The sequence below is a fragment of the Belonocnema kinseyi genome, chromosome 5 (assembly GCF_010883055.1).
Source record: "Belonocnema kinseyi isolate 2016_QV_RU_SX_M_011 chromosome 5, B_treatae_v1, whole genome shotgun sequence".
NCBI classification, from domain to species: Eukaryota; Metazoa; Arthropoda; class Insecta; order Hymenoptera; family Cynipidae; genus Belonocnema; species Belonocnema kinseyi.
In genome coordinates, this window is record NC_046661.1 from 98,227,452 (window position 1) to 98,252,637 (window position 25,186).

At 25.4% G+C, this 25,186-nt stretch overlaps 1 protein-coding gene across 3 annotated transcripts in view; it reads left to right on the forward strand.

The window, feature by feature from the left end:
• The window catches only part of LOC117172327 (ecdysone 20-monooxygenase), a 44,623-nt gene that overhangs the window by 1,466 nt on the left and 17,971 nt on the right, over positions 1 to 25,186 (forward strand). For 2 of the 3 annotated variants that reach the window (XM_033360115.1, XM_033360116.1), the window contains exons 2-6: positions 2,099 to 2,245; positions 8,560 to 8,758; positions 16,516 to 16,703; positions 20,000 to 20,195; positions 24,621 to 24,783. In XM_033360115.1, coding sequence (XP_033216006.1) covers positions 2,099 to 2,245; positions 8,560 to 8,758; positions 16,516 to 16,703; positions 20,000 to 20,195; positions 24,621 to 24,783 — 893 coding nt within the window. Of the gene's footprint in view, positions 1 to 2,098; positions 2,246 to 8,554; positions 8,759 to 16,515; positions 16,704 to 19,999; positions 20,196 to 24,620; positions 24,784 to 25,186 lie in introns of those variants that run through there. The other variant, XM_033360117.1, reaches the window with a different exon arrangement.

Genomic DNA, 25,186 nt, shown 5'->3' on the forward strand with positions numbered 1-25,186 from the left:
GGGGGGGGGGGGGTTGGAATTAGATAAACCGACATAATTAATGTCTAAGAGTCTATGAAACCCTTTCTGTTTTGTAGGATTGATTAATTTTTTTGGTTGAATTTTAATCATTTTAATTGAAAATTCATCTCTTTGGTTGAAAACTTTTATGGTTAAATCTTAGTTTTTGTTTCACAGAAAACTTGAATAATCGAGTTGAATACATCATTTCTGTTGAAAATTCAGCTTTTGGATTGAAAATTCAACTTTCTTGGTTGGAAGATAAACTCTTTTATTACACACATTCGCTTTTTTCTTGAAAATTAATTTTTTAAACTGAAAATTCAACAATGTTTGGCAACTCGTTTTTTGTTTTTGAAAATTTATTTTTTTAATTCAAAATTGAAGTGACCCAGTTGAATATTCATCCTTTTTAGTTGAACATTTTACTTTGTTGAAAGTTAAACTTCTTTGTTAAAAATGCTAGCTTTGGGTTAAAGATTCATCATTTTAATTGAAAACTCTTCTATTTTTCTGAAAATGTAACTGTTTTGTTGATTTGTTTTCCTTTTTTTTTAAATTAATTTATTGAATAGAAAATCTATCTAAATATTTCAGATGAAAATATAACTGTTTTGTTGAAAATGCATTTATTTTGTTGGAAAATACGTCCTTTTTATACAAAATTAATCTCTGCTTGCAAAAAACAATATTTTCGTTGAGATTTGTTTTATTTCTTGATCGTAAAGACTTTTTTTTAGTTCGAAATTCAACTCTTCTTGAAACTTCGCCTTTTCGCTTGAAATTTTAATTATATTTAAATGATATTTAATTTCACTATATATTTCATTCAAAATATTAATATGTTTAATATGCACTCAGTTTTAAGTTATGAAGATAAAATAAAAATTTGTTTTAATTATTATTCTTGTAAGTGATAAGGCGAATTTTGTAATATAAAACTATGGGTAAATTTAACTTCCGAGAATCAAAATATAAAAATATAAAATTTCAAAATTCAATTAGACAGAAGTAATAAAATATTAATTTCAAAACTTTAGAATAATCATGTAAGGATTTTTGTATATATTCTTTTTAAATCTTATTCTTTAACTAATTTATTTTATTTTTCGGTTATTTTTTTCTTTTTGCGTTGTAAAATAACTATGTGAAAAACTTTTTATTATATTTCAAAAATATGACTTCGAAATGTTTAATTTCGAAAAATACAGAATAAGAATTATATTGACAGCCTTATCTACAATTTCAGGATACTCATGATATTTTTCCAAATTTACCTTATTGTTTCCATAGCTTATCTAATAAATACTAAGATCTTAAAATTTTCGTATAAAATCCCTCATCCTCATATTTTATATTTCTTCAATTTGTTTTTATTTTTCAAAATTCAAATGCTAAAAATGATATAGTTACATTTTATTATACATCGGATTTTGTAAATGTAAATCATTGATAAATTGCAAACCTTGACAAAAGGGGAGTGGTGTTAAAAAAATGGGTATCATGATCTTTTTTAACTTCATAAAAATAGAGCAACGTCCTAGTTCAAAATGAATTAAATTTCAATAAAAAATAATTGAATATAATAAAGCAGTTACATAGAAAGTAAGATAATAAATATTAAAATTCCTCTTGGCCGATAATTTTTAGAAAGTAGTAACAATAAATTTGAGAGAAACTTCGTTTCTCACTTATTATAATTACCGAATTATAAATAAAAAATAAATAAATTCTACACAAATTTCAGTAACTTCTATTTTCTAAGATAATCTCTTAACAAAAGCAACATTTCATTATTTAGACCCATGTTTTTTAAACCCAGGTATCTTCTTTACATTTCTGATATACCAGACAAAAAAATCTCTAGAAATTTAGATTTATTGCCTTAGCTATGAAACCTGAATGAAGCAAGTATTTTAGTTGGGAAATAAATATTAGGACTTTGAAGAAGAATTCCCGTTTTGAATTTTTTTTTTAACAAGAATAAAGGTTTATGCAGCTTTGCTTTTATTATTTGAAAAAGTTTTATGAAATGGATAAAAGTTTATTTTTATTCATTAAATAATTATTTTAGTTTTTTCTTTTATTCTTTTTAAAGAAATATCCTCCAATCGAACAACAGACGGAAGAGGTAGGACCGTCAAAAATATTCCTGGCCCGTATTCTTTGCCATTTTATGGCACGAGGTGGATTTTTTCCTGGTTGGGCTACTATGATATGAACAAGATCCATGACGCTTACAAAGGTAGGAACTGTCTGAATTTTTTAAATCTAAAATTTATTATCTTTCCTAAAACGGTTCTTAGCTAAGCGCGCGTTTATGATGGGATGAAGCTATCGTTCCTTTTTCCTGTCTAAAATAAAAAGTCTGCAAACTTCAGGTTTACGAGGAACAGTTATCTAAATAATATATTCAATAATTATAATCATCATCAATGGAATACTTTGTAAGGATTTATAAAATAAAAGCTTTTTGACCATTTTAAAAGGTTTCAAGAGAATAAAAATATTTCTTGAAACTGCTGAAAAAATCAAACTGATTTTTTATTAAAAAAAAAAAAAACCAAGAGAAAATTGACCAAGATTTTAAAGCATTAAAAATTATTTCCTTATACTTTGAAAAAGGAAAGGTACAATTTTTAAGCAAAAATGTTCAATTAACTAGACTCCAAAGTTTTATAAAAAATTTGATTAGGTTAAAAGACATTTAATTTTTTAATAGATTAAAAATTCATTTAAAATTTGAGTTTTTTAAAGATAGAAAAAACATTCATTTTTGAATATTTGGAAAAAAATGTTTGACGCTTTTTGAGTAACTTTAAAAGTTTCACGATAATGAAAAATATTGCTTAAAATTTATGGAATATTTGAAAATGTTTTTTTAATTTGAAAAATTAATTTTAGGAGAATATTTAAAAAGAAATTAAAACATTTTAAAAGTTCAAAATATATTTATCAAAATTTCTAAATTCGTAAAGATCTTTTAAACTGACTCAAATTTTTCCTACAATTTTACAAATTTCTGTAAAAAAGAATTATACTTTTTCGAAAAATTTGTAATCTTCAAATCTCTTTTGAATTTTCACAACACTATCACGAAAATTACATTTTTAAGACCTCAAAAACAAATAAAAAATAAACCTGAAAAGAAATGTATATTGAAAATTTGTTCTTTTGTGGACATTTTTTTTCTTGCCTGAAAAACTTTTTTTAGTTAAAAATTGAACTATTTTTTGATCGAGGATCAAACTATTTTGATAAAAACTCATTGTTTCTTTTATAACAGATTCATCATTTTTATTAAAACTACGTCTCCTTGGTTGAGAATGTCACTATTCATATATATGTTATTTATGGACATAGTTTGAATCTTGAAAATCAAATATTCGCCCATATTAGCGATTAACTCTTTCCAATTTTTGTAGATTTTTTAAGTACTTTTTCCCCTGCTAATTAGATTGAAATTTAAAGAATTAAAAGTTAAATAAATTTTTATTAAATGAAATAAAACATCTTTCACGTGATATCTTTGTTTTCAGTTTGTTCTTTCATAGTTTTTAAAATTTTCGTATAAAATCCCTCATCCTCATTTTTTATATTTCTTCAATTTGTTTTTATTTTTCAAAATTCAAATGCTAAAAATGACATAGTTACATTTTATTTTACACCGGATTTTGTAAATGTAAATCATTGATAAATTGCAAACCCTGACAAAAGGGGAGTGGTGTTCTTTGGAATTTTCTCGATTGTTTAAAATCGTAATTTCCAAACGAGGAATTTTAATTCAAAAAATTTATTCCTAAAAGAGAAAGCTTAAACTGTAAATGATTTTTAAATTATAAAGGCATCAGTATTCTGTTCTTAACGTTTGTATCAAATGTTTCAAGTTTTTAAGATGACAAAAGGAATCTATTCAAAACCACTTGGCCATATTAAATTCGGTTATATTTATTTATTTATTATTAAAGATGAAAATATTTCGGCACCATCAATTTAGTAAATTAAAATTTCCAAAATAAGTGATTCTATACTTTATGAAAAATTAATTTTGAGAGAATATTTAAAAAGATTGTAAGACATTAGAAAATATTTTCAAAACTGTAAAAAATGAATCCGAAGGATTTTAAGACAATTATTCGTGTCAGTTCAACAGATATTTAGACATTTTAGAAGTTTCGAATAGACTAAAAATATTTTAAAACATTGAAAGTTTCCAAATTTTTTTTATTTTTTCCAAACGTTGAAGCATCCTGAAAATACGTTTAACTTACTTAAATTTTTCCTAAAATTTGGTAAAATCCTTAATGATTAAATAAAATTTCTTAGGAATTTCCAAGATACTATTTCAACATATCAGAAATCTTTCAACATTTTTTAAAATTTTCTCGAAAAACCTGGAAAAATTATATTTATATAACATTAAAGAAAATAAACTTAAGAAATAAAGGATTATTCGAAATTTGGATTTTGTATTAAAAATTGATTTTCGCTTTAAATTCTAATTTGCCGAAGCATTTTTGGCTTTCTTAAATAAAAACACTTTTTGGGTTAAAAATGCAACCATTTTTTTTTAATTACACTTATGGGTTTAGAATTTAAATTCGTTTTTTGTTTAGTATTTAAATATTTTTTTATGAAATCAACTCTTTTTGTTTGGTTGAAGATTTATCTTTTTGGGTGAGGATTTAACTATTTTATAAAAAATTCGTTTTTCTTTAGACGAATTCAACTGTTTTTTATTTTTAAAAAAATCGTTTTTGATTGAAATATCAGCTATTACATTTTTAGTTGAAAATTTGTCGATTTTATGTAAAATTAACCTTCTTGGTAGAAAACTCGCGTATTTATTTGAAAACTAACTTTTTCCTTGAAAATTCATATTTTCGGGTTAAAAAAGTAAACTGTTTGTTAGAAAATTCGTCTCTTCTGGGAAATATTTAATCTTTTTTGATTGAAAATATAAATGGATGAAAATTTGTATTTTTTTGTACGATTTCGACTGTTTTTGATTCAAAATATAAATGCGTTTGAATTAAAATATCAACTATTACATTTTTTTCGAGAATTTAACTTTTTCATTTAAAAATTCAACTTTTTGAATAAAGATTAACTTTTTCGTTGCAATTTTGATTTTACATATCTGACATTTTCAAGAAGGTGTTTGAAGAAACAAATAAACTTGAAAAATTAGTAGTTATTTGAAATTTATATATTCTTTTTTTTCTTCATAAATTATTTTCCCCCACCCATCGAAAAACTACACGTACGCGTAGCGCGAAACTCACGATACTCGTGAATTAAAATAAGGGAGCCTTTTCAATGCATCTTAGAAGAATCAGTTTCATAAAATTATAATGCTTCTTATTTGCATTTATCATTTTTTAAGTTGTGAGTAATTATTCTTGAATGACAAATCACATTTTAATTGGTATTTCTTAATGAATGAACTAATAATTAATTATTAGTTAAAATAAAGAAACCTTTGAAGAAGATATTAGAAGAATCAGTTTCATAAAAATATAATGCATCTTATTTGCATATATCATTCTTTTAGTTGTGAGTAATTATTATTGAATGGCAAATCACATTTTAATTAGCATTTCTTAATGAAGGAACTAATAATTAATTAATAATTCCCCTACTAATTGTGATAGCAATAAAGAAACGATCATTGGTCAATTATGAATTTTTTTACTTATCAAGACGCAAGTCATAAGTAGATAATCTAAAAAGTTATTTAATCAATGCTGTAATACTTCTTTTTCTCTTCCGATTTCCTCTATCGGCCAATGACCGAAGAAATCGATTACCATCAGACTAAACACGACTTTATAGACGTCAGACTTTTTTTGTCGAAGTTTCACCTGCTCATCAGGTTCTTGGAAATCCTGATATTTTTATGGATACTTGATAACTATACTTATATTAACATATAGCACCTTTTTTGCCATTCTTAATTTGTTATTCAACTCCGTATGTAAACATTCGAAATTATGCTTTGTTGACAATTGACGGATTCAATTGATTATCTTCAAATTAATTTTTTTTAATTATTCTTTTATCTTGTGTTAATTTTATATTTGTTTTTGAACTAATGTTTTATTTATTATTTTGCCTTAATTTATTTTTCGAAATAATTTGGTCCGTTGATTGATTTTGCGCTTGAATTTATGTTTGTGTAAAAATAATTTTCATCCTGGATTGACCCAATTCAATTAATTTTCATTTTAAATTAATTTTTTTGTTACAAAATTCATTTTTTTTATCCATTTCAATTTTTTTAATCTGATTTTTCGTTCCCAATTTATTTTCTCAGCGAAATGATGGGAAAATCCAATTTTCTAGAAACTAATTTTCTATCCTTGTCAAATTTGATGTGATAATTTTTCGTCTTCGAATTTTGTGTTTGCATATTAATTTTGGTTACTAGTTTCTTGGATTTTTTAAGCTGTACAAAATTACTTCTGATATATTCTATGTTTGGTTGACTTACATTTTAAATTATTTTGGCCTTGCAATTAATTTTGGTACCCAAATGACTTTTGTTCTGAATTTACTCTTTTTTATATTTAATTGTATGGTTCAATTGATTGAGGTCTCCATTTCATTGATTGACTAAGTGATTTATGCTTAAAATTCATTTCGTGATCCAATTTTATTGGAAATTCTTTTTTTTTTTAGAAATTTAATCTTCCTGGTTAAAAAATCGTTTATTTGTTTGAAAATATAACTACTTTGTTAAAATTCAAAATTCATTCTTTTGTTAAAAAGTTATCTCATTGGGAATGAAACCTACATTTTTTGTTCTTCGAATAAAAATTTCAGTATTATATTTTTTGTTAAAAATTTATCCTTTTCAGTTTAAAATTCATGTATTTTGTTGAATTTTTTTTTTCTTTTTGGGAAGAAAATTTATATTTTTGATTGAAAATTCTATTGTTTAAAAAAAAATTTTATTTAGAAATTCATCATTTTTAGTTAAAAATATATTTATTTTGTGGATACAAAATTTTAATATTTTTGAAACATCCATTTTTTTTTACTAAAAATGTAACTCACATTTTTGCTTAAAAATTTTAATTTATTAGTTGAGAGTTAATTTCTTTTGTGTAAAACTATTTTTTTATTAAGAATTAAAAACTAATCAGTTGGAAAATTGGCGTTTTTCCTTAAAACTCAAAAACTTTGTTAGAAATTAACTTTTTTCGTTATAAATTCATATATTGTTGTTGAAAACTGAATTTTTGATATAAAATTTGTCTTTTTGGTTTGAAAATTCCTCATTTTTGACGAGATTTTTTTCCTAGTGAATGATAAATCTTTCTTGGTTGCAAAGTCAACTGTTTTGTTAAGAATTCCTCTTTTTGGTTTAAAATTATTTTGTTTTTTTACTGAGGATTCGTATTTTTTGGATGAACTTAACTGTTTCCGATTCAAATTTATAATATTTTTTATGGAAATATCAACTATTGATTTTTTTTTTTTAAATTCCTTTTTTCTTTGTTGAAAAATGTTTGTTTTAACTGAAAATCTAATTATTCCATTTTGTTTACGAATTTATCTTGAAGAGTTATCAACTCAACTAATTGGTTAAAATTTTTTTTAAAAAATTTTTTAACTTAAAACAGATCTTTCTTAGTTAAAAATGTAGGTATTTTTTTCAAAATTCGTCTTTCTTAGTAAAAAAAAATAATCTTCGTTGAAAATTCATCTTATTTTAAGGATAAGTAATGTCGTTAGAGGAAACTATTATATTTTTTATTGAAAATTGATATTTTTCAGTTTAAAATGCTTATATTTTGTTGGAAATTTTTCTTTTCAGGAAGAAAATTGATCTTTTTGGTTGAAAATTCCACTATTTGTTTAAAAATACATTTTTTTACGTTAAAGTTTTATTTATTTTCGGCTTCAAAGTTCAACATGTTGTTCCAAATTTTTTATCAAAATTCAACTCTATTGTTGAAAATTCCTTTTTTTTTGTTTTGAAAATTAATCTGTTTTTGCTGAGGATTCAACTAATTTGTTGAAAACTCGTATTTTTTGGTTTAACTCAACTGTTTATGATTGAAAATTATAATATTTTTTACTGTACATATAAACCATTACACTTTCTTGATAAAAATTGTTGTTAAAAATGGTTTCAACTTAAAATTAAATTATGCCATTTTTTGTTTTCAAATTTATCTCTTAGAGTTAAAAACTCAACAATTTGGTTGAAAACTTGTTTCTTTGGGTTCAAAAGAATTTTTTAAATTAAAACTGATATTTTTTTATTCAAGGCTTCATCTATTTAGTTGACAATGCAATACATGTGAATTAATTGTTTTCATTTTTTTAAGTGAAATCTTCCAAACCCCCCACCCCTCTTCATAAGGAACAGTAAGATTTTCTCAAATTCCTCCTCGCCCCAAATCGTCTTAGGTAATTTGTGGATGATCCGGTCAGGGAATTGTTTGGAATTAGATATATATTAATTACATTATATAGAGTAAGTAAAAAATTGTAAATGAAAATAGACTGATCGATTTCATCGTTCTTTAATACCTGATTTAAGAGTAGATCTGAATCGACGCTATGGACCAATGTGCAAGGAGGAGGGGCTGTGGAATTATCCAATTATTTCAATTTTTTCTCGAGAAGACATCGAAAAAATCATCAAAAGAAACACAAAGTATCCCCTTCGACCTCCACAAGAAATCATCTCCCATTATCGAAGCACTCGTCAAGATCGATATTCCAACCTTGGTCTCGTCAATGAGTAAGTAATCTTTTCGAGCAATTATTAAATAACAGGGTCAAGTTTGAGGCCACGTCAAGGTGAGTAACCGACCGCAACTCACTCTTAAAATATCAGGTGGCTCAAGCATTACGAAAGAGCCAATTTAAATTCATGCAAAAAATAAAATAAAAAGACAAACATGGGCGGAGAACCAGAAATTAATTCGAGAAACTGGGTGTTTCGAGATTACCGAATATTTTTAAATATTTCACGAACATTAAACATTCAGAAACACATTTATTTTATGGATCTAGCAAGTCGGACAACGGATTTCCATTCTTGGTCTTTTTTTTTCTTCCTTTTCTTAATGAGTCGCATTGAATGTCACATTTTTTAAATTTTAACACAGCTCTAACAGTTTTCAAACTAATTTCGGACATTTATTTACTGTTACAACTACTGGCCTCTTCTTCCAGCAAATTATTCTCAATTTATTTTGATAAATAAACGTTATTTATAGTTCTTACAGCTACTTGTATCTAATTCCATAAATCTTCTTTTTCTTCTTCTCATATTTTTTCTCTTTTTCTCTCTCAAGTTTCTTGAATTTCTCATATTCTCTTATAAACTCCCTCATCATTCCCTTCCTGTCACACAACTTTCCCATACACTGCTAAACCTCTTCCTCCTAACACATACAACCCTTTTTCATTTTTTGCATTTAAATCTTGTTATCCTCCATCTATTCTCCCGCACAATTTTTTTTTTAATATCCTGGCAACACCTGCTTTATATCTTTGTACCATCTACTCTAACTTGAATCCATTATATTCTCTCATTTTTGCGGCATTTCTCGTTTTCATTAATTTCTTCATAATCTATATTTTTTCAGGTTATTCCCCAATTTCTTCTTCCCCTAACTGCTCTTATCTTAATTTATCTTATATTTCCTCCACTTCTCTATCTCTATCCTTTATCTCTATTTATCCATAAAATATGTTCTCTTCTATTTCCACAGTCCTTCTCAGGTAGTAACTTCTCTAGTCTCTTTCTCCTCTAATTTATATCTTTCCACAATTTTTGCGTCAAATTCTCTCCATTTCCTTTCTTTCATCTTCTCTTAAAAATTGCCTTCTTTCCGGCTCTGTTTCGTCATTACCTGTCTGTTTTTGTCTATCGAAATTCGTATGCGATAATCTCTATATATATTTTTTTACTTAACTACTCGTTTTTTCTTCTTTTATGTTTGTGCTTTTCTAACACAATTGCTAACAAAACAAAATTTCTTCTTATCATTGCTGATGCTACCTTTTTTTTATCCTTTCCTTTACCTCCTTTGACCCCCTTAGGGATTATCGATAAACTACGTTATCACCTTAAAAAAAGGGGGGGGGGGTCCCAGTCAAACTAACGTTACACGTATACTTTTTAGAATTTAGAGATTTTTTTTACATGCATATATGGTAATGTTTTTAGTAGGTTTCTAGATGATCAATGTTTTTTGTAGAGAATTAATCTTTTTGTTTACAAATTTATGTTTTTAGTTGAAAATTTAAGTTTTTGGTTGAAAGTTTTTGAATTTTGTTCAAAATTCGTTTCTTTTGGCAATCAATTAATCTTTTTGTTCAAATTTTTGTTGTTAAAAATTAAACAAATAGGTTTTAAAGTTGAACTACTACCACAAAAATTAGAAAATTAAATTTTCTCTCTTTCTTAAAAATTTAACTTTTTGGTTAAAAATTCTTGAATTTTATTGAAAATTCGTTCTTTTTGGCAGGAAATTAATCATTTCTTTCGAAGATTTATCTTTTTAGACAAAAATTCAAAATTTTGGTTGAGAATTCTTAATTTTTTTTAAATGTGTTATTTTTTTAGTAGAAAATTAATCTTTTTGTTTAAAAATTCATCTTTTTAGTTAAAAATTTAACAATTAGGTTTTAAATTTGAACTCTTTTCTTAAAAATTAAAAAATTTCTTCCTTCCTTAAGAATTAAACTTTTTAGTTAAAACTTCTTGAAATTTATTGAAAATTCGTCCTTTTTTGTAGTCAATTAATCTTTTTGTTTAGAAACTCATCTTTCTTAATTGAAAGTTGAACTTTTTGGTTCAGAAGTTTTGAATATTATTTAAAAATCGTCTTTTTGATAATAAATTGATGTTTTATTCAAAATTTAAGTTTATTTGGTTTAAAATTTAAGAACTAGGTTTTAAAGCTGAACAACTTTCTTTGAATAAAAATATATATCTTTCTTTCTCAAAAATTCAACTTTTTGTTGGTGATTTCTTGATATTTATTAAAAAATCATATTTTTTGCTAGTAAATGAATTTTTTGGTTGGAAAATTCATTCTTTTAATTTGAAAATTCAACTTTTTGGTTGAGAATTCTTGAATTTTATTGAAATCTCATCCTTTTTGGTATTAAGTTAATCTTTTTGTTTAAAAATTCATGGATTTTAGATGAAAATTTATGTTTCTAAGATAAAGTTTCAACTTTTTGGCAGTAAATTAATCTTTTTGGTTAATAATTTAACAAATTAATTTTAAATTTGATCTAGTTTCTTAAAAATGCATTATTTGGTTGACGATTCAAAATTTTAATAAAAAATTCATATCTCTTGTTGGAAATTGAACTGTTTTTTTTTAAATTGTTTTTTTTGTTCGTTGAAAAATTACTTTGTTAATTGAAAATGTACTTATTTTATTTTTGGTCGAAAATGGTTCTTTTGTGAGTAAAAATTAAACTTTTTGTTACAATTGATCTGTGTTCTCAAAAAAAATGTCTTCCTTTTTCCTCTCTATTCATACTTCTATAGAATTTTTGGCTAGGGCCGTACTTAAATTACGTAACGGATTAATTTTTTATTAATTAATTTAATAATATTGATTGTTTATGATTATATATTTATTATATATTTCTATTTATTTATTTATTATTTATTTATTATATTTATTTATTTATTAAGATAAATGATGTTTTATATTTTTTTGCATGGCTCTATTCCATCTTCCTTTCACTTGACTCTTAAATAAATTTTAATGTTTCTTCCTTTTTCCTCTCTATTCATACTTCTACAGAATTTTCGGCTAGGGGCCGCACTTAAATTACGTAACAGATTAATTTTTTAATGTCCGTAATCATTAATATACAAATACCAACATTTGAATATTGTTATTTTTAATATTTTAAATATAGAATCTTTTATAAACGGAATAAAACAGTATTACAGATAAAAAATTTAAAATTTTCAAATATACTCATTTATTTTAAACAAAAAATGATATTTTTTACTATTGAAGATTTCTTTTTAATAAAGTACTTGAATTTTCAAAAAAAAAAAGAATTAAATTTTAAATATAATTGTTAAATTTTCAACCTACAAAAATAAATTCCCAACAAAAAAGTGTCATAGTTGACATTTTAATTTTTCGAAAGTGATGCATTTTTATTTAAAAAAAAAAATTAAAAAAAAAAGATGAATTTTTATCCAAAAAAGGTTCTAGTTGACTTTTCAAGATGAAAATATGAATCTTTTAACAAAAAATAAGTTTAAAAAAAAATGAATTTTTAATCCCAAAAGATGCATTTTTTCAACTTAACCGATGAATTTTTAACAAAATAGTTGAATTATCTAATAAAAAGTTGCATTTTCAATAAAGAAATGAATTTTTTTCTAATAGAGATAAATAAAAAAAACTTTTAAAAAAATCTTAATTTTTAACAAAAGAATATTCCACTTCGCTTTCCAACACCAAAATAAGAATGGTAAACAATCATTTAATTTTCTTCTAAATAGTCGAATTTTTAATAAAAAATTATGCCTTTTTAACAAGATTGTTAAATTTTAAACCAAAGCGTTTTTTTTTGTCCAAGAAAAGTTAAAATTCTACTAAAATAGGTGAATTTTTAAATCAAAAAGCCAAATTTTCGAAAAAGAGTTTAATTTTCATCCGTAAATATTTCAACAGAATTTTTAAAACAAAAATACCAATTTTGAACAGAAATAAAATTTTCTAGGAAATATTTCAATTTTCAACAAAACAGTTGCAACTTTATCCAAGAAAGATGTAATATTCCTATTAAAACTGATGAATTTCTAATTCAAAATGACAAATTTGCAGAAAAAATAGTTTTCATCCAAAAAAGATTTCAGTTGATTTGTCATCAACAAAATATATATTTTAAACCAAAGGTTAATTTTCTACGAAAAGAACTGAATTTTTTACCCAGAAAGACAAATTTTTAACAAAGCAGTTAAATTTGAAACAAACAAGTATGTCTTTTTAAATTTTTTTTTTAATTTTCAACCAAATAATAAAATTTATAATTAAAAAGATAAACTTCAGGAGAAATTTTTTACAAATTTGCAAAAATTACGTAAATTAATTAAGATCCCCCTCCCCCGTACCGTAGAAAAAATCGTAACAAGCTGACTTTTTGTCAAATTTTGTGAAGTTTTCAAACTTTTTCTCAAAAATTAAACAACGTTTTTATGTTCAAAACCTGCTTTTTGAATCAGAAATTTAAAAATAAAATGCATAAGTATCTTAGAAATCTTATAAATTCAAGATCTGCAAAGTTACATACGAAAAGTATGTAGAAATTTTCTAAAAATTGACTTTCTAGATCCCTGTGAAGTTGTACCTTCATTATTGAAAATTGAATATTTTATTTAGAGTTCTGGGTGTCTCTTCAAAAGTGATTTTTTTTTTAATTTTGGGTAGATTAAACATAGTTCTAGAGTTCCTGATCATTTAAAAAAAAAGTTCCGGCTAATATCACCAAACAACCGGGTTTCAAAAAAAATAACTAGCTCCCACTTTTTGAAAAATTAATTTTTACTTGCCTTATCCTCTAGTTCCGTAGGAGTTCTGGAGTTCTCTAATAAACAAAATGAAAAATATTTTTAAAATATTGAAAAAACAACATTTCCAAAAATACAAAATGTTGACAAATTTCTCGTTCAAATAAACCAAAAGTTCCCTTTAGAGTTCTATATCCATCAACAGGGTTTCACAAAAAAGTCCCATAACACTTTTCGATGAAGTAAAAATTCAAAGAACTGCAGCACTTTTAAGAAAATCCAAAATTTTGGAATTCCCCAATCTTGAGAGTTCTAAGAGTTCTGATCAGAGTTCTGGGCCTCTTCATAGGAACTCTACAAAAAAGTCTCATAAAACTTTTCCTTCAAGTTAAACTTCGAAGAACTATGGCACTTTAAAGAAAAAAAATTTTTTTTGAAAATTCCAAAATGTTGAGAGTTCTAAGAGTTCTGATGGGAGATCTGAACTTCTTTTTGAGAGCTCTACAAAAAAGTGTTTCACAAATTTTGGATCAAGTCAAAATTCAAGGAACTATGGCACTTTCAGAAAATACAAATCTTTTCTAGGAAAGCCCAAAATTTGGAACTTTACCGATTTTGAAAGTTCTAAAAGTTCTGATTGAGGTTCTGGGCTTATTAATGACAGCTGTACAAAAAAGTGTTGTAACACTTTTCGATCATATCGAAATTTGAAGAACTACGGCACTTTTGAAGAAATCAAAAATTTGGAAATTCCACAATGTTGAGATTTCTGAAAACTCTGATCAGACTTCTGGAATTCTTTTTGCTATATATAAAAAAAAGTGTTAGCAAATTTTCCCATCACTTCAAAATTCAAAGAACTATGGCACTTAAAAAAAAATCCAAAATGTTGAAATTCCCAAATGTTGAGAGTTCTAAGAGTTCTGATCGGAGTTCTGGACTGAGTAATGACCACTCTACAAAAAAGTGTGATAACGCTTTTCAGTTGTATGAAAATTTTAAAAAAATCCAAATTTTTGAAATTCCACAATTTTGAGAGTTCTAAGAGTTCTGATCAGAGTTCTGATCAGAGTGTTGATCAAAGCTCTGGACTTCCTGATAGGAGCTCTATAAAAAAGTGTTATAAAACCTTTCCTTCTAGTTAAAATTCAAAGAACTATGGCACTTTTAAGAAAAACAAACATTTTTTAAATTCTAAAATTTTGAGAGTTCTAAGAGTTATTTATGTTGGGAGTTCTGGACTTCTTTTGGAGAGCTCTACAAAAAAATGTAATACAAATTTTCGATCAAGTTAAAATTCTGAGAAATACGGCACTTTCAGAAAATCAAAATTTTTTAAATTCGAAAATGTCAAGATTTCTAAGAGTTCTGATCAGAGTTCTGGACTTACTAATGCTCTACAAAATAGTGTTATAACACTTTTCAGTTATGTAAAAATTTGAAGAACTGCGGCACTTTTAAGAAAATCCAAAATTTTGAAGTTCCACAATGTTAGATTTCTAAGAGTTCTGACCAGAGTTCTGGACTTCTTTATAGGAGCTCTACAAAAAAGGGTTATAAAACTTTTCCTTCAAGTTAAAATTCGAAAACTATGGCACTTTTAAGAAAAACCAAAATTTTAAAAATTCTAAAATTTGGAGAGTTCTAAGATTTCTGGACTTCTTTTTGAGAGCTCTACAAAAAAATGTAATACAAATTTTCGATCAAGTTAAAATTCGAAGAAATACAGCACTTTTATAAAATCAAAAATTTTTAAATTCCAAAATGTCAAGATTTCTAAGAGTTCTGATAGGATTTCTGAACTTACTAATGACTCAACATTTTGGAATTCCAAAGTTTTGATTTTTCTAAAAGTGCTGTACTTCCTCGAATTTAGCTTTGATCGTAAAATTCTATTAGACTTTTTTGTAGAGCTCTCATAATGAAGTTCAGAACTCCAATCAGAACTCTTAGAATTCTCAACATTTTGGAAATATTTTTTTTTTTGATTTTCTTAAAAGTGCCACAGATCTTCGAATTTTGTTATGATCAAAAATTATTGTGAGTCTTTTTTGCAGATCTGTGATTAGTAAGTCCAGAACTCCGATTAGAACTCTTAGAACTCCCAATATTTTGGAATTTTTGAAATTTTAATTTTCTTAAAGTTCTGTAGTTCTTTGAATTTTTACTGCATTTAAAAGTGTTATGAGTCTTTTTTTGTAAAACCCCTGTTGATGGATATAGAACTCTAAAGTGAAATTTTGGTTTACTTAAACGAGAAATTGGTCAACGATTTTTTTTTGGAAATGTTTTTTTTTTGACTATTTTTAAAAATATTTTTTTGTTAAAAAACTCCAGAACTCTTACGAAACCAGAGGATAATGCAAGTAAAAGTTATTTTTTCAAAAAGTGGGGGCTAGCTATTTTTTTTTGAAACCCGGTTTTTTGGTGATATTAACCAGAACTATTTTTAAAAATGATCAGGAACTCTAGAACTCCAGAACTCTTGATGAGACACCCAGAACTCTAATAAAATATTAAATTTTAAATAATGGGGGTACAACTTCACAGGGATACAATCTAGCCTTTTAATTTCACCTTTTTTGACCAATTGCCACTTTTTGCCTCATTTGATTGCTTTTTTCGCTTTTTTTTGTTTCTTTAAAAACTATTAGCCGGTGATTATCCGCTTTCGTATAATCTACTTGAAAACTTTCTCGATTCTGAATTTTCAATAATTTCAGTAGAGAAGTTTTAAATTTTTTTCTTGATTTTTTCCCCGCTAAATTTAAATTACTGACTAGTATTGGAAATACAACAATTTTAAGTTGTTTTAAAGTTAGATTTGAGAGAATACTTGGAGGATGTAGATTTTTCTTGCGAGTAGCCCTTTTGTAGTTAGATTCAATTTTGAAAGCGGGCCTCAGTACCGGTATATTTGTTTTATTTTAAAGAAAAGAGGCGGAATAGTGACAATTATGTCACTGATATTCTGGCATTGAATGAAAATCTAGGCAAGGAGAAACGTGGCACAAGTTGAGATCTGCCCTCACCCCGGAACTAACTGGAGCCAAAACCGTCCTAGGATTTTTCCCAATTCTCAATGAGGTCACCAATAAATTCATGGATCTGATAAGGAGCAGGAGAATCGAATGCAAAATCGACGGATTCGAGGAAATTGCATACAGAATGGGACTGGAAAGTAGGTTTCAGTTTTTCTTCAAATTAGCTTGAAAAAATCATATTTAATCCACACATTGTAAGCTTTTCTGACATTTTAGCGAACGCATGATAGGATGATTTTATTCTGATTTTTTTACAATTTTTTTAAACAATTAACAGGGTGGCCTTAGGTCTGGGTAAAGCTGAATATAAAAGAAAAGTCAGCGAATTTTATTGGTCATGGAAAGTTAGAAAAAAATCAGGGATTGTGAAGAAAAAAAAGTTTTAAGGTCACCCTGATATAATATTCTTTTTAGTAATTTATTTTCTTTTTATTTGCATTTCTACATTGAACTTTTTCGTGAAAAATTAAATTTTGGTTGACCATTCGTATTTTCGCACTAAAAATTCAATTGAAATCTTTTTTCCTTAAAGATTCAATTTTTTTTTTTTAATTCATCATTTTTGTTCAAAATGTCTTTTAGGATTAAAAATTCAACTAATTTGATCGAAAATTCAACTGTTGGGGTGAAAAATTAACTTTTTGTTGAAAATTTATATTTTGGTATTACAAATTCCATTGAAAACTTTCATGGTTAAGAATTAAATTGTTTTCTTGAAAATTCGTCTTTTTGGGTTAAAAATTTAACTATCTTGATAGAAAAGTCACTTTTGGTTGAAAATGCAATTTTTTTGGTGAAAAATTAACTTTTTGTTGAAAATTTATATTTTGATATTAAAAATTCCACTGCAAACTTTCATGATTAAGAATTAAATTGTTTTGTTAAAAATTCTTGTTTTTGGGTTAAAAATTTAACTATTTTGGTAGAAAATTAACTTTTGGATGAAATTTTATATTTTGGTGTTGAAAATTCGTCCTTTTGAGTTGAAAATTGAACTATTTTCGTGAAGAACTAACTATTGGTTGGCAATTCATATTTTCGTATTAAAAATTCAACTGAAATCTTTTATTGTTATGATTCACTTTTTTTTCAAATACGTTATTTTTGTTCAAAATTGAACTGTTTTTGCAGAAAATTAACTTTTGGTTCAAAATTCATATTTTGGTCTTGAAAATGCGCCTTTTAGAATTAAAAATTCAACTATTTTGATAGAAAATTCAACTGTTTTGGTCAAAAATGAACATTTTGTTGAAAATTCATATTTTGGTTTAAAAAATTCCACTACAAACTTTCATGAGTAAGAATTAATTTGTTTTGTTGAAAATTCGTCTTTTTGGGTTAAAAATGTAACTATTTTAGTGAAAAATTAATTTTTTGGTTAAAAATTTATATTTTGCAATTAAAAATTCAACTAAAAACTTTCATGGTTAAAGATTCAATTGTTTTTTTTTAATTTGTATTTCCGTGTTAAAAATTCCACTATTATGATAGAAAATTAACTTTTGGTTGAAAATTTATATTTTCGTATTAAAAATTCAACTGAAATTTTTCATGATTGAGGATTCAATTGTTTCTCAGGATTTTTTCATTTCTTGACTGTTTTTCGAGTTTTAGTAGTAATTATAAAGAAAAATGGATTTTTGAGTAATTGGACAATTAATTTTAAACAGTAATTTGGGTAATTTAATCAGCCAAATGTCACTCGAATTTTAAGATAAGTCAGTTGGATAGAATTAGTGAATAAGATTTTTTTCGTTGAAAATCCGTCGTCTTTTTTTAGAAAACTTTTCTTCTTGGTTTGAAGTTTCCTCTTTTTTTATTGAAAATTCAAGCTTTTGGTTAAAAATTAATTTTTATGTAAAAAATTCGTTTTTTTGGGTTGAAAAATTCATAATCATATTTTGGTTAAAAATTCCACTTTTTTTGTGAAATTTTAATTATTTTATTGAAAAGTCAACTCTGGCAGGAAATTGAACTATTTTGTCAAAAATTCTTTTTGTTGTTGCAATATAAAATATTACCTTTTTTGCTGAGGATTCATATTTTTCTTAAAAATTGAACTTTTTCGCCTGAAAATTCTATTTTATTCTAGAAAATTTCATCTGCTTGGCTTCAAAATTTAACTATATGTCTAAAACTGCAACTGTTTTTCTTGAAGTACAATATTTTTGAAATAAAAATTCGACTATTAGGTTAAAAATTCATCATTGTGTGATGAAAATTCAACTATTTAGTTAAAAGTTAAACTATTGTGTTGAAAATTCGTCTCTTTTTGCTTAAAAATTCAACTAATTGGTTTTCCATGCAACTGTTTCGATAAAAATCGATTTTTATTGTCGTAAATTGAACTATGTGGTTAAAAAACAGAAACAAATAAACAAAATCCAATAAAATAAATTTGTTTGGGTAAAAATGCGCCTCTATGGTTAAAAATTAACTTTCATGTCCAAAAATGAAAAAAAAGGGTTGAAAATTCACCCTTTTTATAAGAAATTTGCCTTTGGGCTTGGCATTTCAACAATTTGGATAATATTTTACTTTCTTGACGGAAAACTATTTGTTTGAATATTCGTCGTTTTTTTCTTGTTGAAATATCAACTATTATATATTTGTTGAGAATTCACATTTTTGTTGAGATTTGAATTCAACTATTTGGTTTTAAATGCAATTTTTTGGTTAAAAATCAATTTTGTTAGAAAATTTAATTATTTTGGAGAAAAATTTTCATATTTTGTTAAAAAGTAATTTTTTGCTTGGAAATTCCACTCTTTGTTTATAATTCGACATATGAGGTTGTAAATCCATCTTTGTAAGTGATAATTTCAACAATTGGGTTCAAAATTCAAGTAGTATTTTGAAAATTGAATTCTGTTACAAAGTCAACTTTTTTGGTTGAAAATTTAACCGTTTCTTTTTTAATTTAACAATTTTGGTAAAAAAAGTCATCTGTTTTATTGAAAATTCGTCTTTTTGCTTTAAAATTTCTTCTTTTTTTTTGTTGAAAATACAGCTATATGGTTATATCTGGTAAGTTGAATTTTAACTGTTTGGTTAAAAATTGATCTATTTTATTGAAAACTTAATTTAGTTAAAAAGACAACTTTTTTTAAATTGAAAACTCAAAAACTTTATTTTTAATGGTAGAAAACTCATGTTTTTTGGTTGAAAGAAAGAAAGAAAGTTATTTAAAATTGTTTAATTTGAATCTGAAATTATTTTATTCCCTTTGTGAAAGATTCTATGTTAAAAATGTTGCAAGCTTAAATTATTACAATTTGAATATTAATCGTCAGTGAGACTGAAAAATTGGTCAAATAAAAAGCGAGGGAAACGTGAGGGAATGCTGAAAATGAGGTTTTCCGGGTTCCGGCCACCCTGAATTAGGTATTAATATTTTTTTTTTTTTTTTTTTTTTTTTTTTAATTCGTTCCAGGTACGTGCACTCTAATATTAGGACGTAAACTGGGTTTCCTGGAACCAGGTCCATGTACCTTAACGTCCAGGTTGGCGGAAGCTGTGAGAGCACATTTCATAGCCTTGAGGGATGCCAATTATGGTTTGCCACTCTGGAAGCTGCTTCCAACCACTGCTTACAAACAGCTGATACAGAGTGAAGAAGCGATATACAAGTAAGTCGATCTGACATCAGCAGGGTCTTTAACATTCGAAATTGGTACATCCTCTTTTAGAAAACAAGTTTCTGACTAAAAAAGCCTTTAGTTCTCCTTTTATGCTTTGAGGAAGAAATCAGGATGTAATACTATTGCAGGCCTCGCAGACCGGTCCCTAAATCGCCTATTGCACCCTATATTCAATATTCACAGGGTGGCGACTTGACCGGAAATATAATTAAAAACCCGGGAATTTACTTCCCTTGACAGGAAAATTTAAGTTTTCATTATTTTCATCATTTTAGTCCATTTGGAAAAGCGATTTCTACTTTATCTACAATGCGCAGAGCTTTATTATTTATTTTATTTATTTATATTTTATTTTTATATTAGTTTATAAAGTTAAGGATTCATGTACTTATTTACTGTTTATGGATCTTAGATTTTTAGGATTATCTCAGTTTTCTCGAATTAAATTGTAATTTATTATTGTTCGAGAGTACTTGTTTATATTAGTTACAGTTGATCTCGTGAATCTAAAGAATTTTTATTGCAATATGAAACTGAGAATATAATTTAAGATATTTAATATTGATAAACTTATTTTTCAACTATTATTTAATGCACTTGAGATAACTTAGAAAATTTAACAATTTTATCGTGAAACCCCCACAAATGACCGCTTGTTTTTTATTATTTGAAAAATTTTAATATATCTGTATTTTATGATAGAATGTTTTTTTTTTCATTTTTAGAAAAATCTTTTGCAATGTTTTGCTCTCTGAGATCTTTCTCGCTGATTTAAGTTTAATAATCGAATTTTCTCAATTTTATCAAAAAATGGATTTATCACGTATTTTGGCTAACACTTTATTTATGCTAATTTGGAACAGGGAAATTTAGAAAATAATTATCGTTATTATTTTAGGAGAGAGAGTTTCCGTAAAGAAATATAATTTTACTTAAAACCGGAAATTTTTGACATGTAAAGGGAATTTTTCAAAAGAATTATAATTCAGATTAAGAAAAAAGAAATTTAATAAAATTCCGGTCCCAATTCAGAATTTCATTATTGAAAATGTAAATACTTTTTTCAAAATTAATTTTTTATATTAAAAATTTAACTATTCCAGTTAAAAATTCAGTTGTTCGGTTAAAGATTCATAATTTTAGTTGGAAATTCATCTTTTCGGTTGAAAATTTTAAGATTTTTTTCAAATTTTTTAAGGTCCGGGGGGGGGGGGAGTCAAATATATTGTATTAAAAATTTGTTGTTAGGAATTGGATTTTTAATAGAAAATTTAACCATTATATTTTTGGTTAAAAATTGGTCTCTTTAAATGAAAAAAATTTTATATATTCCAGTTGAAGATTCATAATTTTAGTTGAAAATTCATCAGTTTCGTGAAAAATTAATTTCTTCAACTGCAGATTTAACTTTTCCATTAGTTAAAAGTTGATCTCTTTGGTTGAACATACATTTTTTGACTTAAAATTTAATTTTTTATTTTTTTCTAAAAATTTATATTTTTTAGTTGAAGATTTATCTTTCTGGTTCAATATTCAGCTATTCTAGTTAGAGATTTACAATTTAAGTTGAAAATTTATAACTTTTTTTGACAATGTAACTATTTATTTGAAAGTTTTGTTGTTGTTAAAAGTTAGTTGTTTCGTGAAAAGTAATTTTTTAACTGAAAATTTAACTTATTCCAGTAGAATATTCCATAGTTTTTGCTGAAAATGCATCTGTTTGGATGAAAATTAAATTTTTTTACTTAAAATTTAATCATTTAAGTTTTGGTTGATAATTTACCTTTTTCAGTAAAAAATCGTTTTTGTTGCTGTTGAGAAAGTAACTATTTCAGCTGAAGATTAATTGTTTTAATTAAAAACTCATCTTTTTGGTTTACAATTTATTTTGATTGAAAATTTATCTATTTTGATAAAAATTGAACTATTCTTTTTGGTTGAAAAGTAACTTTTTTTTAAAAACTCATATTTTCAGTACAAAAATGCAACTGTAGAAAATTTAACAATTTAGTGAACTTTTTTTTATTGGATCAAAATTGGGCTTTTGCGTTTCAAAATTTATCTCTTAGTAAAAAACACAATTTTTTTAGTTGGAAATTCAATTATTTTAACTCTACGGCTATTTTGTTGGGAAGTTGTCTTTTTTAGTTTGATTAAACTATGAATTGAACTATTTTGGTAGAAAGTCCAACTATTGTTTGAAAAATGAACTTTTTTGGTGATTTTGGTCGGGATTTCTTTTTTTGTAAAAAAATGTCTGAAAAGAGAGGTTTCAGCTATTTTTTTTCAATTTGTATTTTCGGGTTGAAAATTTAACTACTAGCTTGAGAGTTGATCGACTTTGTTAAAGATGCAGCTATTTGGTTAAAGATTTACAATTTTAGTTTGAAATTCATCTCTGTTTGAAAATCTTACTATTTTTTCAAACTCATTTTTGGGCAGGGGGGGGGAGGATAAAACAAAAAGTGAGAGATTTTCAAACATATTTTGCAATTTATTTGGAATTCGCCATGAATTGTTATTTATTTATTCTGAATCCTTTTAAATTCTTTTTAATTCTTCAGAATTCACTAAATTTCACTCAGTTTATTGAATTTTTTTATGTTTTTAAATTATTTCATGCTTTTTAAATTCAGCTTCATTTTTTATGGATTTAATTTAATTCTTCTCGATTCCATTATATTTCTCTAAATTTATTAAATTTTATCGTAATCAATGAAATTAAAAAATTTGTTAAATTATTTCCAATTCGCCTTGAATTTTTAGGCGTTTCGTTAAATTATTTTGAATTCCCTTGAGTTTTTATAAGCTCGTTTCAAATTTAATGAATGCAATGAAGTTTTTTCATATTTTCTAATTAAAAAAAAATTATTTGATTTTTTTTCTCATTCACCTTAAAGTTTTATGAATATCATAAAATTCTTTTCGGTTGCCTGAAATTCCTCTGAATTCGTTTCAATTTTACGGAAATCATTAGAATTAAAAAGAAATTAAATTATTTTTAATTAATTTGAATTCTTTTGAATTTAACTTGAAGTATTTTGATATATTATGAATTTATTCTGAATTTTTTACCCTTGGAGCACGAAAAAAGTACCCTATGAGCGTAACAGAAAGTACCATTTGAAACTTGAGTAGTACATCATTTTAGCATTATTAATATTGGCTTCGTCAGGATTTATCAATTAACTCCCCTTCAAGATATACCGATTACATTTTTTTCATGACGTTGCATTATGCTGTCCATTCATGTTTATAATCTACCGGCAAATGAACGGGAAGTTTTTGAGACCGGGAAAAATCGGGATAAGCTGCTTCAATTCGAAAGCTTTAGTAATTACGCGAATTCGAAATTCGGATTAAAACTTTATAATCTAATTTCAATTTTGAAATAATTTCTGGTCAATAGATTTATAATTAAACGCTTTTTTTTAAATTTCCAATCCTATTCCAATATTCTTTCAGTCTAAATTATTTCATTTTTAACCCATTTAATTTGAAATTTTGTGATTAAAAAAAAAGTACCATTTTTTAATATTTATTAACATTTGACTGTTCATTCAAAATAAACTATTACAAATCAAAGATTCAAAATAAAACAATATAAAAATGAAAAGTTTGAAATAGAAAGCCTTGATTCCTTGCAATTTCAGAGTGTCTAATATAAACATTTAACATTAAAATTTTCTTTGTTCCATTCAACAAATTTTTAAATTAGAAAGTAAAAGTGTTTAATTTTTATTCATAAATAAAAATTGAAACAATATTAATTTGAAACGACTGCAAATTAAAATAGTTCGTCTTGAAAGGATTTATGGAAGAGCAACTTTTTTTACATTTATATTGAATTTGCAACGAAAAAATTTTAGTTTATGATTCTTGTTAAATTGACAGAGGGAAAATTTTTATTTTTCAAATTTCCGTCGGGTTGAAAAAATGCAAATTTTGTTTTTTATTTTTAACATTTTTATTGAGGGTTTTTGAGGGTTTTATCAATTAGAAAAGGTACTTCTTTGTTTTCAGCGTTTTTATTGATTTGGAAAAGAGGAGATTTTGGTTATTAAATGTTTTTTTCCGAATTGGAAGAGAACAATTTTTTCTATTTAATATTTATTTTTATTATTATTTAATTTTAATTGCATTTCCTTTAAATTTTTTCGATGGGAAACTGTTCTGTTGTATTATTTAGCGCCTGAATTAAAAATTTCTGAATTTATAAATTTTTAAGCTTTAATTTTAAAAGTTTGAAATTCAAAAATCTTTCTCTGGATTTAATTTAAATTTCAAGATTCATGGGTATTTGCTTTCTAATTTAATAAATAATTTTCTTATTTTTTATGCACAATGTATTATGAGAAAATATCTTATTATTATTATTTTATTTTAAATTTCTGATTGGAAACTTCTCTTCAGCATCGTTTCAGAATTGGTCGATGAAACTTCTGAAGAACAATCAAAATGTGCCCAGGATGAAGATATCGAGGCTGTCTACAAATCGATTATGCGAGAAGAAAATCTCGACATGAGGGACAAAAAAGCAGCCATCATCGACTTCATCGCTGCTGGAATTCATACCGTAAGAAAAACTTTTTTTGTTATTCTTGTGTATTTAAAACAAATTATAATCATTTAAAATTGCCATATTATTTAATGAACAATTATATCAAGTTTGATCATTTAATGTAAAGGACATTTTTCGGATTTTGAAAAAATAAAAGATATAATCATTTGTAATTTTTTTAGGACCTTGTAGCAGTTCTCTAATTCTAATATTAGAAGCTTGAAATATTTTTGCTATAAACTTGAAAGTTTTAGAAAAACATTGCAGGATCTTGGTAGAATTTTTGCGTTAAAAATACTAGGCGTAAGCAGTAACTTTGCAGCAATTTTTCATCACCTTTGGCACAATCCTGAAAAACTTTACTGGATTCCTGGGCTTGGATCGTACAATTTTTTAAACTTTTTTTGTTGTTGAAAAA